Genomic DNA, 15,994 nt, shown 5'->3' on the forward strand with positions numbered 1-15,994 from the left:
AAGGAAGCAGGTGTGAGAGGGTAAACTCATGCGAGTGACACAGGTGAGGACTGAGGAGGGTTGGTTTTTCCGTCTGTGGGAAACCGAATGTTTCCAATTCCAGAGGAAAACAGGTTCAACAGGCTGTGATGTCACAACTGTCACCAACATGGTACGTGTTTCCTCCTGCCAGACGAGCTTCCTCACTCGTCCATAAGGTAAGTCCACCACTCTTCTGTATCTCACACATCACACTGTTAAATTTGGCGAGCGTGGACGCGTACTTACTCCCAGCAGGCAGGATTTATTATTTAGTGTGTGTGTGTGTGTGTTATTGTTTGTGTTTGTGCTGGAGGCAGGTTTGTGCCTGTTTGGATCAGATGCCAGAGGTTTGGATGTACCTTGTTTACATAAGAGTCCCATGTGAGCCACGGTGCATTCAGTGGACGTGTTAAATGACTGTTACAGCTGGTGTAAGGTGTCGGATTGGCATGAAAACACAAAAAGTGAAGCAGAGGAGCATGACTCGGGATTATTTGTGTGTTCAGTTTTACGTACTACATCTACTGTGCTGTTTTGGCTCAGTGCTGATGAGTGTTTAACCGGGCTGAATGTATGCTAATGTATGCTATTCATGTGTTCTGATTGTCTTGATGTTTCTTTAGCGCTCTGGGTTTATTCTAAATGATAAATAGCCCAAATTTTAGGATTGATCAGCTATGATGTGCTGTAAGTAAAGTACAGGATTTTTACCTTGTCTTTGTACCAGATATACTGTATTGTTTAAGTAGGTATGTGGTGTTTTGAAACCGTCACTTTAAGCCTCTACTCCTGTGACGACAGCTCAGACAGGTGTTGTGACAGGTGCTGCTCAGGTGTACCTCGGGATTACTTAACCAGACACATCAGTGTAGATGATACCACAACAACATAAACTACAGGGAGACTCGAGTCTAATTACTAAAAGTATACTTCAAATTGGATGACCTACTTCTTTTCCTGCCAACAAGTGTACACACACACGCACACGCACACACAGACATAATAGACTGGTATAAAACAAGCAAAACAACCACATACTGGAAATGCTGTGTCATAGGGAAATGATTTGTCATCTCAGATGAATTCAGATTTCATGTTGTAATGCTTCATGTACAGTAGCAGATTATTTTCATTCATGTCAGAGCAGTACTGTAGTAGTGAAGCTCATGCAGGACTCAAAACAACAAACTATTGTTGATATTCACGCTATTGCTATTCATAGACTTTTTTGTTATGTAATTATAGCAATTTTAAAATGGAAAGGTATGTGTTGCGCTTTCATTCCCAGTGTGTGCATGTGATGACACTGTCATTTTTGATAGTATCACACATGTCTTACTGTAATATGGAGGCCCTTAGCTCAAAAACCATGTGGAAATACACAAATACACTGTAAAAAAAAAATTAAAAAAAATGAAAACATCTCCATCCAGATTCATATTTCCATATTTCCTTCTAAGATTCTTTCTCTAACAGAAAGAAAAATGCATATATAACAGAACAGTTATACCTTCAACATATAAACCCATAATTCGTTAAAAACCTGCCATAGTCTCAGTGTCTTTTATCAGGGAACCCAGTTTCTACACTGACAGACCAAGCCATTTTAAAAAGGTTGTTAATGTAGAAAAAACAATTAAAAGACACTCTGTGTATCTGCATCTCTGTCACCAGTCTCCTGTTTGACTGGACGATCCCCTCATGGAGCCTCCTTCGTATGAAGAGGCCAGTCTTCACCCGACACAGAGCATAGCAAACATCCCACCTCCCCCCTCCTACAACGCCTCCCTCTCCTCTCCCGCAACTCCTCCACCTACCTACGGTGAAGCAGGTAAGATAGCATCTCACTACTCTCTCTCTGTCCCCCCATTTCCCCCCTCACAGCTCATCAGGCCACGCTGACAGAGGTGGATTTATAGATTCATCTTTTGCTCTTTGTTTTGGCTCTTTGTCCACATGAACCCATTAACTGGGCTTTCAGGAAACAATACGCAGGATGGATAAATCTGGAAAAGTCTCTTTTGTCTTTTTGTGTAAATGAAAAACAAACTGAAGTGACCCCGTGCAGACAGTAAATAAAGTTAAGAAGCTTACTGAGCTGTCACTGACTGTCTTTATGTTCGGTTTTAGTGAGATGACTTCATACAATGGAGATTTCCTCAGCGTTTCAAATGCTGTTGTGTTATCTGTATCACCAGTAGTTATTTCTGTTCTGACAACTTAAACAGTGATATTTGTGAAGGAGAATAATTCAATAGTGAAGCTGACTTGTAGGTGAGTCACAGTATCTGTGTTTGCAATGAGCAGGAGCGGCCAAAAAGGAGTTTTAATGAATTGGAACTGAGCATAATAAGCAGGCCGTCCGTCAAACAGCTGCTGACTGGTGCTGTTTTGTTGTTTGCCAACTCATCAGTCATGAGAGGACGACGTTGAGCTGTTTTACTGTAGTTTGTGTGTGTTACTGTGGCCGGAGAAAAGTTGAGAAACCATGTTTTTTTTAAGGCAACTTTCTAAATTTTGTTAAAATGTTTTGCCCCCACATTTTAATTTGCAGGTTGTTTTTAAAGAGATCTATATCCAGAGTTGTTTTTGTTTTGTTTTTCTCATCCTGGCAAACAAAAGTGTCTCTCACAGCACAACATCTGGTAAGGTGTGGTACAGACATCTGGTTTGGGACATCTGGGTTTGCCAGATCATTACTTCATGGTCACACTGTTTACTTTGTTTGTTTGTGTATTGGCATTTAAATAATCTATAAATAATCTCATAGAAAGTTAAATGTGATTAACTTGATAACTTTTCTGACTTGGCACACTTCACCCTCCCTTGGCAGCTTCTGTTTCTATGTTGAAAAACTTGCTGGAGGTTGTTTGGATGAAGCTCTGTCTGCACAACGGGCGGAAACACAGAGGCTATGAGTTTTAACTTTGATGTAAATGTTAAACTATTAAGTATTTCTTTCTTTTTCTTTTGTTTTAAACTTTACTTGCCTTTAGTTACAATCCAGCCGGTTCTGCATCCAACCACTGGACCAATAGTAGTGACCTCACCTTACCACAACGCCGGATACATAATCCATCCACCTACACAAGGTAAAAGGAGTAAACATTATAGAAGGAACATTTTGTAACTGTTTCTGTAACTATTATACTTCTCTAAATAATCTCACAGAATATTAAAGCAGAAGTAAGCGATATTTTTGTGTTAATTTAAGTCTTAAATAGTTATATCTTCCGACAGCAATCACTTACATAGAGTGTTTGGACCGAAACACGGGTCTCTCAGTCACTCTGCTCTGCTCTGAGCTGAGGAGAAAACTTTTATCGTATCCTACAGTTTTTATCCAATGAGGAGAGAGAACGGCATGCAGGGCTGTGTGTGCAGCCAAGGGATGCGCGTGAATGTGGTGATGTAGGGACGAGGACTGTTATGGTGCGTTCAAGGCAACTCGTAACTCGTGTTTTTCCGACCTGTGAAGTCGTACCAGTTCGATCTGGTACGAGTTCATGGGTCGGAAGTTACGAGTGGCCGTTATAGTGACTTTCACAGGTAAAACAGGTCGGAAAAACACGAGTGGGTTGCCTGGAACGCTACAAAGTCGTAAGTTGTGACATGAAGCTGTAATTTACGGTTTCAAAAGCCTGCCTGGAACGCAGCATTAGCCAAAACGACCGGATCGCTTACTTCTGCTTTAAAGGTGAATTAATGTTGCAGCCCTTGACTTCTCCTTTCTGACTTGCCACTGAATACACCCTCCCTGAGCAGCTTCTGTTATTGTGTTGAAAGACCTGTTATTAAAGGGCTAGTTCAATATTTTGGCAAATGGGCCCATTGCCATAATCTCTATAGTCATAGCAGTAGGTTCGTTACCTTTATTTGTCGGTGCGAGGTATTTTTTAGAACGGCAGAGCAGAGCGGCAAGCTGCTCAGAGCTACGCTACCGAGGCTAATGGGATTTCTGTTTTAGAGGTAAATGCAGGGACTGCTTGCTGAAAAACTGCATCAGCGGTTTTGCATGCTCTAAAACAACTCTGTCTCGTAATGTTGCCATAATTGCTAAAACTATAGCTATACTATAAATGTTGAACTATCCCTCTAAATATTTAAATACATAATACCCTTAAATATTTCTTGTTCTTCCTCTTTTTTTTATACAATAGTTACAGTCCAGTCAGGTTCACGTCCACGCACTCTGTCAGCAGAAGTGACCTACCCCCGCCAAAACACTGGTAAGACAATCTATCCAGTTTAGTTTAGTTTAGTTTAATAAGTTTATTTGTATCAGGGACAATGTACAAAATAACATTAGTCTCGAGATGAGACGAGATGCCTTGTACCGGATTTAGCTTACTAGCTACTTTCCATCCGTAGTCCCTGGGCAGGTGAATAAGAACAATAGAAATATAAGAATTATCAATTTACATAGCATTCTAAACATCCATACACATATGCATATACACCCTCTCACACATCACAAACACTCAGGACATAGTCCTATTTCATCCACCTACATACAGTAAGGTATAAGGAGTATAGGCTACATACATTATATAAAGGCCATATTGTAATTGTTTCAATAACATTCACACTTCTCTGAACAATCTCATCGAAAGTAAAAGGTGAATAAAAGTGCAGTCCTTGACTTTTCAGACTCACCGCCCTTCACCCTCCTCAGTTTATATGATTGAATTAAACATTTTGCTGGAGGCTGTTTGGATGAAGCTCCGTCTGAAACACAGGGAATATGAATTTTAACTCTGATGTAAAACTAAATACTGTATTTCCTTTTCTTTTTCTTTTCTTTTTTTTTTACTATAGTTACAATCCAGTCGGCTCCACGTCCACGCACTCTTTCCACACCTGCCCAGAACAATGGATACATCATCCACCCAATTACACAAGGTATAAAAGGAGCATATGTGTTGTATAAGAACAATGATGTAACTGCTTCAGTAACATCCATACAGTACTTACATACCTTACTGTACAACATTTGATCCAACCGACCTTGCTCCCCCCTCTGATTTCCTCCTCTGTCCTCCCAGTCAACGTGAGGTCGGCTCACAACGGCCGCAGACAGACTCAGCCAGCCGTGGTTGTGACACAGCCGGCGCCGGTTCCCGTCACGGTGACATGTCTGAGGGACAGCCCTGCTCTGGTCCGCTGCCCACACTGCCACCACACTGTCACCAGTAAAGTCGAATACGTGCCCGGGAGGTCGGCCTGGTGTCTGTGTGTACTCATTGCACTGATGGGGTGAGACACGCAAACGCACACATACACACACACACACACACACACACACACACACACACACACACACACACACACACACACACACACACACACACACATACACACACCCTTCTCTGGTGTTCGGGTCACCAGTGACCTGTTTTCAGGTTTTAAATGCATACAAGTACCACATAAATTTGTTTATAGCATCAAGGCTTTTTGACTTTGTCAGAAACCTCTACTTAAAGGTACAGTATGTAAGAAATTTAAAGCAACTGGCCGTAAAATCCTCTTAATATGTCACAGTGACTCAGGAATAATGTTCATATAACATGATGAACTCACCAACAACAATACAGCCAGAGTATTCGCATTCAAAATCTTTTTTTGCAGACTGCAAATCATGTTTATGTTTTGAATTTACGTGTTTACATGTTGCACCACCTAGCCCTCTCTCCTAGTCACGCAGCGTCAGTGGCATTTCAGCCTCCGGTCTGGTCCACTGAGCTGCCGCTACGACTGGGAGAAAAAACCAGATCACTGTGTTTTGAATTTGACTGCAGTAACCGTTTTTGGCCACATTCTTACATATTGCACCTTTAAACAAAATAAAACAAAAACATTTTTTTTTCACAAATTTCTAAAATGCTCTGGTTAAAATTATGATATTTGTGGTGTTAGGGTCAATTTTGACCCGGTTATAACGATAAGAACAATAACGAGAGTTCAAACTGAAATCATAAGTGCAGAACCAACCCTTTCATGGATAAGGAAGTCTAACAATGTAACCAAGAGATGAGAAACAAATGGGATGATAAATAAGTGTTTTAGTGTGTTTTACAGCTGATTTAAGACTCGGGTCAAAATTGGCCCTAACACCATAGATGGGACAAGAGGAAGGTTCAATTGAAGCCAAGGGGCATACTGACAAAAAAAAAGGCCCACAGGCCCACACCAAAAAAATATTAAAACCAATATTTTCATGGATAAGGAAGCCTAACAATGTAACCAAGAGAAGAAAAACATATTGGATGAAAAAAAAGGTTTTTAGTGTATTTTACAGCTGATTTAAAACACGGGTCAAAACTGACCCGAACACCATAGATGGCAGTAGAAAGCTAACACAAGACAGAGGTTAATATCAGAGCGCTGTTACAGGTTTATAACATATGTGTGTGTATATGTGTGTGTGTGTTTCAGGTTGATCTGCGGTTTCTGTCTGATTCCATTCATGGTACACGGACTACAAGATGTGCATCACTCCTGCCCACGGTGTGGAAAACCTCTGCACGTCTTCACCAGATGACGCTGTCAGGATGGATAATCCTCTGTTGTCCCACACACACACACACACACACGCACACACGCGCACACACGCACACACACACACACACACACACACACACACACACACACACACACACACACACACACACACACACACACACACACACACACACACATATTGCCACAATGTGGGTTAATAGTTTGTGTCGAGCCAGAAGTGAAAGCAGCTCACTGTACCAGCTATTTAAGTGTTAAATATATCATATATATGAGACAGAAGAGAAGTGGATTATGGGAATAACTGAGGAGCATCTGTGAACATTTTTTGTACATATGTTTTCCACTGTTGATGTTTGTTGTTACTGTTGAAATCGTGTCAAACTGCTGCTTTTCACATGTAAAACAAGCTAAAACTCTGTATTTTTAATTGTGAATTTTATGTTGTTGACAGTTTTGAAGACTTCAAGACACACAAGCATTTGTAATATATGTAGAAGAGGAAGAAAACTAGCCAAAAATATTATTTTTTCACTTTTAATCTCTTGTAAAAATAACAACAACATATTTTCAGGGTGGGTGGGGTGTTGATTAAAAGAAAATGCAGAGGAGATGAATATTTAATTGAACCCTCCATGTTTATGCATCATTTTACCACAACTGAGACTGAGAGGACAGTTATGACAAACAACATAATGTCCAGTCGAGCGCCTTTATTTGCTGTTCTGGTTCTGTTTTCCATGGATTGTAATGATTATATTTAAATAAGAGAGACGTCTTTGTTATTTCTCTTTCTCTAATGCCTGACAGAGCCACTGCCAATGTTTACTGACTCTAATGAATGCGCAGAACTTTTAATACAAAATTAAATGCAAAAATATTAAATGTTTGTCTTTGCGCTGAAAGATTTGTTTACACCAGTGCAGTCTGCACACACTGTAGAAGGCTTATATATCTTGGATTATTATTTAAATGTGTTAATTATGACTTGCTATCAGTCGAGAAACAGAAAATCGTGAATGTCAACTCTTTCAATAGTAGATTAGCATTGCTGTATTTTGTTGTGTTGTGTTTTTATTGCAGCTCCACACTTAATGCACTGCTGTATGGAGCTGCTTTAAAACATACCTGAAGTGGTTGATATGGGCGAAAGATACTGTATATTTGCAGTTTTTGCATTTCCATATGAACTATGGTCTGAGGAGTAAAAGGAGCAATAAACCCACTGTGAAACAATCGTTTCAGTTAATCAATCAAGCTTAATTCTTTATAGCACCTTTTACAGGTTAGTGCAGTTGAAAGTGATTTATAGATGACCAATAAAAAAAGGGCCTAGTGCACACTGAAAATAAAGATCATAGGAATTTAAAAATAGATTAATCAACAGATTACTCAAATAAAATGAAATCAGCATTTTTAAACAAAATATATTATTCAATTAAATAAATTATGATATAAAACATTCAGGATAAAAAAAAGATGGTTTTAATTTTACACTGTTACCATTTTGCATAGGTTTATCTACAGATTAAATAAATTAGATTAGTACATTTCAGTGGTGTACTAGGCAGATTTCTTATCCTTTTGACATTTGAGGTCAAGCTAGCAGTCTCAATGCTAAGATAGCTTCATATTTACCATTTACCATGTATCATATCAACGATCTTACTTCACTATGGACAAGAAAGAGAAAATTGGTCTTGATTGTTTTGTTCACCTGTGCACTTGGTGACTTTTGCTACTGTACTTAAGTTGCAAGTGTAGTCTATATGGGTCCAGTGGGTGTTTGTTTGCATGGGTTTGTGTTTCCTTTTTGACCTTGTTGAGGCTATAACAGCGTTAGGCAAAGGGCATTTAGATATTAGTGATATCCTTGATATGAACAGCAGCCAATAGCAGAGATACAGCAGGGCTTAGATAGGAAAGTTAATCAGCTACAGACTGGTGGGTCTAGTCGGCAGATAACAAAAGCACTCACGACTACCAGCTCAGCACTGATACACACACACATACACATACACACACACATATCAGCCCTTCCTTTCACCACTCCCTTCATACCTTGCCGTCAAGCTTCCTTCCAGTGTTCAATTTGTCAGATTGTGGGTGAACCGTCATGAGGAGACTGCTGCTGCTGCTGCTGCTGGGGGTGACGGCCTTCTGTCTCTGTGTGTTTGCCACCGCTGACACACAGCTCGATCGACAGGCTGACAAATCTCTCCCCGAGAAGGATGGAGTCTTGCAGCTGAAAAAAGGAAATTTCAACAAGGCGCTGAAAAAATACAAGCAGCTCCTGGTGCATTTCTGTAAGTCACACTCTTGAGGTTCGCACGGATTAGTCCTGACATGTTTATAAAGAAAAATGACACCATAAGAGTCTCTGAGCTGCCTCAAAGCCGCACTGCAGCATATTTATTACAACCCTATTTAATCTGACTTCACATTTTGTGTGTCTTTGTTTCCATGTGTGTGTGTGTGTGTGTGTAGATGCTCCCCTCTCTGGAGAAGGTCAGCGTGCGTCAGCAGCTTTCGAAGGTGCTGCTGCAAAGCTTCAGGAGTCAGAGGTCAAACTGGGAGTCGTTGATGTGTCACAGGAGAAGGACCTGGCTAAAAGTCTCAACGCCACAATTCCCCCGACGATCAGGCTGTACCTCGATGGAGATAAACAAAACCCCGTGCCCTGCCCTGGTGCGTGCAAGTGACAAGTTGTATCATCTTTGCAATATCCTGTTATGGTCCTCTGGTTTCAGACAGTTTGAGTTTTTTTTTTGGCGAGCTATTCAAAGGTCAGGGAACAACCAAACTGAACAGTATTAGACCAGAGGGTCATTCAGCTGGTAAATTACTGCTCATAATGATGGGTTAGTAGGTGCAAATTAAGTCTGCTGTACTGTATGACACTGGCAGGCAAATAGCAGCCGAGGGGCCACATCTGGCTCATGTGGCAATAATAGTTTTGGGCCCCCAACAGCATTCCAAGAAGAGAGCTGTGTGACTCCCAACAAAGAATTTAGTTCCCAAAATTAGTCAATTATTTGTGTGTCAAACACTGATATAGCATTTTAATATGCATGGTGTAAAAAGAAATGGCGTTTTGGCCAAGCGGCTCGTTTTTATCATGTTGTTTTTGATGGAAAAGAAAAGCTAGCCTGTTTTTACTAAGCAAAGCTAAAATAAGCAAAGCTACGTGTTTCCTGCTCAATAGATAACAGTTAGATTCTAGTAAATGAATATGAAACATATGAACTGAGCAGCTGAATATTATTTGATTTTTTGGGCTAAAAATCGAAGGTGACAGTTATTTGTTTTGTTGTTTGTCTGTGAGTTTAGTTCCTCAGCGCTCAGCCTCCATCTTGACCTGGCTGAAACGGAGGGTGGGGTCAGTGGCTGACCTCATCGCTGATCTCAGCCAATCAGAGGCCTCAGAGGAGCTGACGGTGGTTGGATTCTTTAAGGTGAAAACCGGCCAATTGGTGCCGAAGCCGAGCTTTTCTTCTCTGGTGTTTTGACATGACTCAGGTTTAACAGTGTGTGTGTGTGTGTGTGTGTGTGTGTGTGTGTGTGTGTGTGTGTGTGTGTGTGTGTGTGTGTGTGTGTGTGTGTGTGTGCAGGAGCTGGACCAAGACTATGCCCAGGTGTTCTACTCTGCAGCCGTCGACCTTCCTGACTTTAACTTCGCTGTGACACAGAGCGATGACGTCACCAGTAAATATGGCTTCACACATGACGTTGTGATGCTGTTCAAAAAGGTAACACACACGCACACACACACACACACACGCACACACTGATTATTTTCATTAATGATCAATCGGCCAGTTATTTTCATGATTAATACATTTGTAATTACTCAGAGGCCACAGTAATGTTTGTCTGTTTGCCTATTAATCATTCACTTATTGACACAGTTTAATTCTCTATCTGTCATTCAACTATTTGATTAATCAACCACTGCAGCAGCAGAACAGAGCAAAGAAAATTAGTGTATTTTGGATAAAGAATTAAATGTTCTGTTGGCAAAATGTGTTTATAAATCATTAAACACGTGCATATTTTTGTATTTTTGTTATTGTCTGTCTCCATGCACCAACTTGTGCGGTGATTATTTTCAAATATTTAACTTGAAAAATTATATTTAAGCTCTGTAATAATTTACAAAAAGGAAATAGCCTATAATAGACTTGAGATAACACAAGATAAAACCTCAGTGAACACATAAATGATCACATAGACAACATCTAAAGAAACATTACACCAAATAGAAAGTGATACAATACATGATATGGTATGACTGTATAAAGTCGTTCAATACCAGCAGCTCATTGCACTCATACCTGTGTGTGTGTGTGTGTGTGTGTGTGTGTGTGTGTGTGTGTGTGTGTGTGTGTGTGTGTGTGTGTGTGTGTGTGTGTGTGTGTGTGTGTGTGTGTGTGTGTGTGTGTGTGTGTGTGTGTGTGTGTGTGTGTGTGTGTGCGTGTGTGTGTGTCTCTGCTGCAGTCTAAACTCATCCAGGCTTATAAAATGATGCCTCAGACATCTAAAGAGGAGCTGATCGTCTTTATCGCTGTCTACCAGATGGACCCAGTCACTGAGTACACCGGAGAGGTAGAGTAATGGATCAACACACACACACACAGACGCACATACATACAGACACACATACACACAGACACACATACACACAGTAACTACACGGTTATGGGGTAATGATATTTTATATACGTATATATATTTTTGTGTGTTTAAACTCAGTGTTTTTTTTTTGACTGGGGATTTTTTTTATCCACACTTTCTCGCAAATAGTTTCAAGCTCTGAGAGAGATTCAGCCGCTACATTATTTACAGTGCAGCTCAAGTGTGTGACTGTCATCCCAAAACTTGTGTTTCATGAACTTCAACTGTGCTGTCATCATTTTCAAATATTTAGTTGAACCAATTCCTCCCTCTGTCTGCTCCAGTGTTTCCATCCACATGTACTGATTCAGTAGGGTTTCCAAACTTTTGCACAATCACAATTATTGTTTTCTCTACTTATTAAAGGGATAGTTCAACATTTTGGCAAATTGGCCCATTGCCATAATCACTATAGTCTTAGCAGTAGGTTCGTTACCTTTAATTGTCGGTGCAAGCTATTTTTAGAACGGAGGAGCGGAGTGTCTGGCTGCTCAGAGCTACGCTACGGAGGCTAAAGGAATTTCTTGGTTTCCCTCATCAAACTCATCAAATACAAAATCCCAAAACTCCAAAACGCTTTCGTGGACAAGTTGTGACCTGCACATACACCACGCTATGAGATAATAATGGAACGTTACGAAACTGAGCCGTTTTCGAGGTGAATACAGGGTAAATACAGAGTCTGCTTGCTGAAAAACTGTCCCTGAACACAACGCGCATCAGCGGTTTTGCATGAATTTACCTCTAAAACAACTCTGTCTCGTAACGTTCCGTTATTATCTCATAGCGTGGTGATTGTGCAGCTCACAACTTGTCCACGGCAGCATTTTGGAGTTGTTGGGTTGTGTATTTGATGAGTTTGATGAGGGAAACCAAGAAATTCCATTAGCCTCCATAGTGTAGCTCTGAACAGCCTGCCGCTCCGCTCCTCCGTTCTAAAAATAGCTTACACTGACAATTAAAGGTAACGAACCTACTGCTATGACTATAGCGATTATGGCAATGGGCCAATTTGCCAAAATGTTGAACTATCCCTTTAAGTGCATTACATTAGAGGAAAGTCTAATTTATAATAATAATTAATTACTCCAAAATAAAAAATGTGCAAATAAAATGTGAAATCTGCTTTTGCATACAATGGTAAGCAAAATAAATGTGAAAATCATCTTTTTCTGCTGCAGCAATAACTGCAACAATAAAAGTAAAACGCAGGAGTGAGCAAATAAGACATATAGCTACTGTAGCTACATGCACTGTATAATATCTTTATATACATGGACTGAATGATACTCCCTCTCTCTTGCAGACAGCTTCTCAGATCTTAAACTCACCGGTATTAAACCACGCCCTCCTGTTCATCAACAAGAGCTCTGACGACTTCAACGAGATCCATGCTGACTTTACCAGAGCTGCAAAGACATTCAGGCTGAAGGTACACAAAAGCACACACACACAGAGACACACACACATTTAAGTACATCACCTAAAACTTCTCCACTTTGTGTATTCAGATTTTGTTTGTATGGGTGAACGTGGATGAGCCTCGTAACGGCAGGCTGATGGAGTACTTCCGCGTGCGAGATTTCGAGGCTCCTCTCATCCGGATGGTCAACCTGACGGATCATGTGACCTATCACCTGCACTCTGACGCTCTGGATGTAGCGAGCGTTGTGAAGTTCTGCCAGACCTACCTGGAGGGAAAAGCCAAGGTAACTTTACTGTACTGTACTCTGTCATCCAACTGTGTAATAATAATAACAGAAACTGGGACGACAACAGGTTGTGCTGATGTGTATGATGTGTTTGTGTGCACGTCGATGTAACAGCCTAAGATGCAGAGCGAGCCGATACCTGAGGGCTGGGACCAGAAGCCGGTGAAGGAGCTGGTGGGAATGACTCTGGAGAAAGTCGTCTTCAACCCCGGCAAGACCGTTTTTCTCCTGTTCTGTACGTAAACACACTTTAAAGGGACAACGAGGAGTTTCTATTCGGTTATAAAAAAGTCTCACGTTAATGTGGATGAATCTCCGCTACCCACACTTGTTAATGGGCCCATTTTCGATAAATATATCATTCTGTCTCTATCGTTATTTTGTTATTATTAGTGGTGGCGGAGATGCTGGTCGAGCCGACCAGCGTTTTTTACTTTCGGTTTCGCAACGAGTCATGAGAATAACGCAGCTGAATCGCCGTTTATGGTGGGAACTACGACGGTATGTGAACCTCTTTGAACCTCTGACTTTAATTCTTGATGAATGAAAACATGAGTCCGTCTTGCGCCGGTCAAAAGAATTTTACGGTGCGCGCGGAGGCTCATAAATGTAGTGTGAAAACGCTTCGCTTTTCCAAAACTCCTCGTTGTCCCTTTAAACCTACAGATCCCACAGCGAGCACAAGGTTTTTTTTTAATTTGCAGGTGAAATGTGGAATATAAGTTCACATTTGGTCATTGTTTTAACAGCACTTTGATGACTGTGTATTGAACAGTTAAATATGATAGTTTCCGTCACAAATTATGTTAAAATGAAATTTACAAATCTATTCTTTCTTGGTAGTTCATCCACACACTCAGCTCAGTGCATCTTTCCTGTCCTCACCGTAGTGTTGTGGTCAAAACTACCTCACAGACCAGGACCAAGAGACCATTTTCAAGACCATTACTGTATTTAGTACCAGTACTTAGAATAATCATGTGGTTTAATATTTACATTGTTCCTCAGCGATAAAGAAAAGATAATTTTATATAAAATCTATGTCATGTTTAATTGAATGAAAGTTTGGATTGAACAAAATAACACAAGTCTCCCACTTTTGACACTGGTGGTGCAACCAGGTTTTTCAGATGGTCACATAAGCATAGAACACTTTAAATTATAAGTTATTGAAGTTATTGATTCATGGTTTAAAAGATAAAAGATCTTACTGCAGCTGTGGTCTTGACTGGTCCTGAGAATAAATCCCTAGTCCAGCTCGACTGAGAAAATGTCTCGAGTGCCACTGCACTACTTTCTAGGCTCATTAATATTTTGGTCATTGTCACTTATTATACTCACCAACATGATTGTAGTCACTGAGATTATGTCCAGCTGGTTTTATTGGCTGGTTCCTGAAAGTGGTTTGTTGATATTGGAGAAAAATCTCACCCAGAAATATTGCACAGCTCTGCAGTTTTTTTTTTTAACTCACTGTTTTGGTTGAACAGCCTGTTACTAAAAGTCCATCATCAAAAATAGAAATAAAAGTTTGGTGAACATACTGAAGCATCTAAGGATAGTTTGGGTTACTTTACTTTTTGTTGCTTCCTGTGTCTTCTGCAGATCTGCCCTACAGTAAGGAGTCCCGCGCTGTGTTCCCGCTGTGGGAGGAACTGGCCGAGGCCTTGAAGGAGCGGGAGGACGTGGTCGTCGCTCGCATCGACGCCTCGGCCAATGACATCAACCTGTCGATGCAGGGAACGTATCCATCCCTGTGTCTGTTCCCTGCTCTGCATGCTGAGAGGGTATAAAGCATCCAGTAACAATTCATGCTTGTTTCTAAATTTTGCTTCATTGTTTAAGGGATAGTTCAACATTTTAGCAAATTGGTCCATTGCCATAATCCCTATAGTTTTAGGAATAGGTTTGTTACCTTTAATTGTCGATGCAAGCTATTTTTAGAACAGCGGAGCAGAGCTCAGAGCTACGCTACGGAGGCTGATGGGATTTCTTGGTTTCCCTCATCAAACTCATCAAATACACAATCCAACAACTCCAGGTTGTGACCTGTACCTTCACCACGCTATGAGATAATAACGGAACGATACGAGACAGAGAGTTGTTTTGGATGCAAATGCAGAGACTGCTTGCTGAAAAACTGCCCCTGACAGGAACGCGCATCAACGGTTTTGCATGAATTTACCTCTAAAACAACTCCGTCTCGTATCGTTCCGTTATTATCTCATAGCGTGGTGAATGTGCAGGTCACAACTTGTCCACCAGAGTGTTTTGGAGTTGTTGGATTGTGTATTTGATGATTTTGATGAGGGAAACCAAGACATCCCATTAGCCTCCGTAGCGTAGCGCTCGTTCTAAAAATAGCTTGCACCGACAACGAACCTACTGCTATCACTATAGGGATTATGACAATGGGCCAAAAATTTTGAACTATCCCTTTAACAACAATCAACAAAATCAAGAAATCAGAATAAACAGAAACAAAGAGGACACATGCACACTGTTAAATATATTCAAATGTGTCCCACTCACCAGGAAATGTAAATAAGTGTATGGTCTGTGTTCCCATCAGATGGTGGTTTACAGGGGGAAGAGGAAGTTGAAAGACCTGGTGAAGTTTCTGGATAAAGAGATGGCAAAAGCCCAAAAAGACAGAGTTAAGGTATCTTCATCATCATCTTCATCCTCGTGTGTTCAGTTTGAGTTTGATGCGACTGTGTTTGTTCAGTGTTTTTTCTTTCTTTCTTTCTTTACTGTGTTAAAAATAAACTTGTTTCCTTTGTGTCTCCAGGAGGATGAAGACAGGAGGAAGTACATCGAGGCTGTAAAAGCTGAAGAGGCAAAAGCGGCCAACAATACCAAAGACGAGCTTTAATGCAAAAGCAAAGAGACTAGCGTGTGTGCATGAGTGTGTGTGTGCGTGAGTGTGTGTGTGTGATAGCTTTTAGTCCTTTCCAAACACGGATGTGGTTTTATCTACTCATATGAACTGTCCGTTCAATCAAATTTAATAAAATCTTCAGTGACTCAGATGGTTATGAGGTTTTTCATTTATTTATGTTCAGCAA

At 40.6% G+C, this 15,994-nt stretch overlaps 2 protein-coding genes across 2 annotated transcripts; both read left to right on the forward strand.

Annotated features, from left to right (window-relative positions):
• Positions 1–1,722: 1,722 nt before the first annotated feature.
• Positions 1,723–6,562, forward strand: LOC311007051 (lipopolysaccharide-induced tumor necrosis factor-alpha factor; the record flags this gene model as incomplete). The annotated part of the gene is made up of 3 exons (XM_084000133.1): positions 1,723–1,852; positions 5,067–5,277; positions 6,457–6,562. 3 exons carry the CDS (start codon positions 1,723–1,725, stop codon positions 6,560–6,562), a joined length of 447 nt encoding a protein of 148 aa, XP_083856259.1.
• Positions 6,563–8,656: 2,094 nt separating this feature from the next.
• LOC310987714 (protein disulfide-isomerase) lies at positions 8,657–15,801 on the forward strand (the record flags this gene model as incomplete). The annotated part of the gene is made up of 11 exons (XM_083974111.1): positions 8,657–8,846; positions 9,028–9,228; positions 9,871–9,995; positions 10,152–10,289; positions 11,038–11,145; positions 12,521–12,646; positions 12,726–12,923; positions 13,041–13,161; positions 14,532–14,713; positions 15,499–15,588; positions 15,718–15,801. The coding sequence occupies 11 exons, from the start codon at positions 8,657–8,659 to the stop codon at positions 15,799–15,801; spliced, it is 1,563 nt and encodes a 520-aa protein (XP_083830237.1).
• Between the last annotated feature and the right edge of the window lie 193 nt (positions 15,802–15,994).

The sequence above is a fragment of the Trachurus trachurus genome (assembly GCF_905171665.1).
Source record: "Trachurus trachurus genome assembly, chromosome: 1".
In the NCBI taxonomy this organism is placed as follows: domain Eukaryota; kingdom Metazoa; phylum Chordata; class Actinopteri; order Carangiformes; family Carangidae; genus Trachurus; species Trachurus trachurus.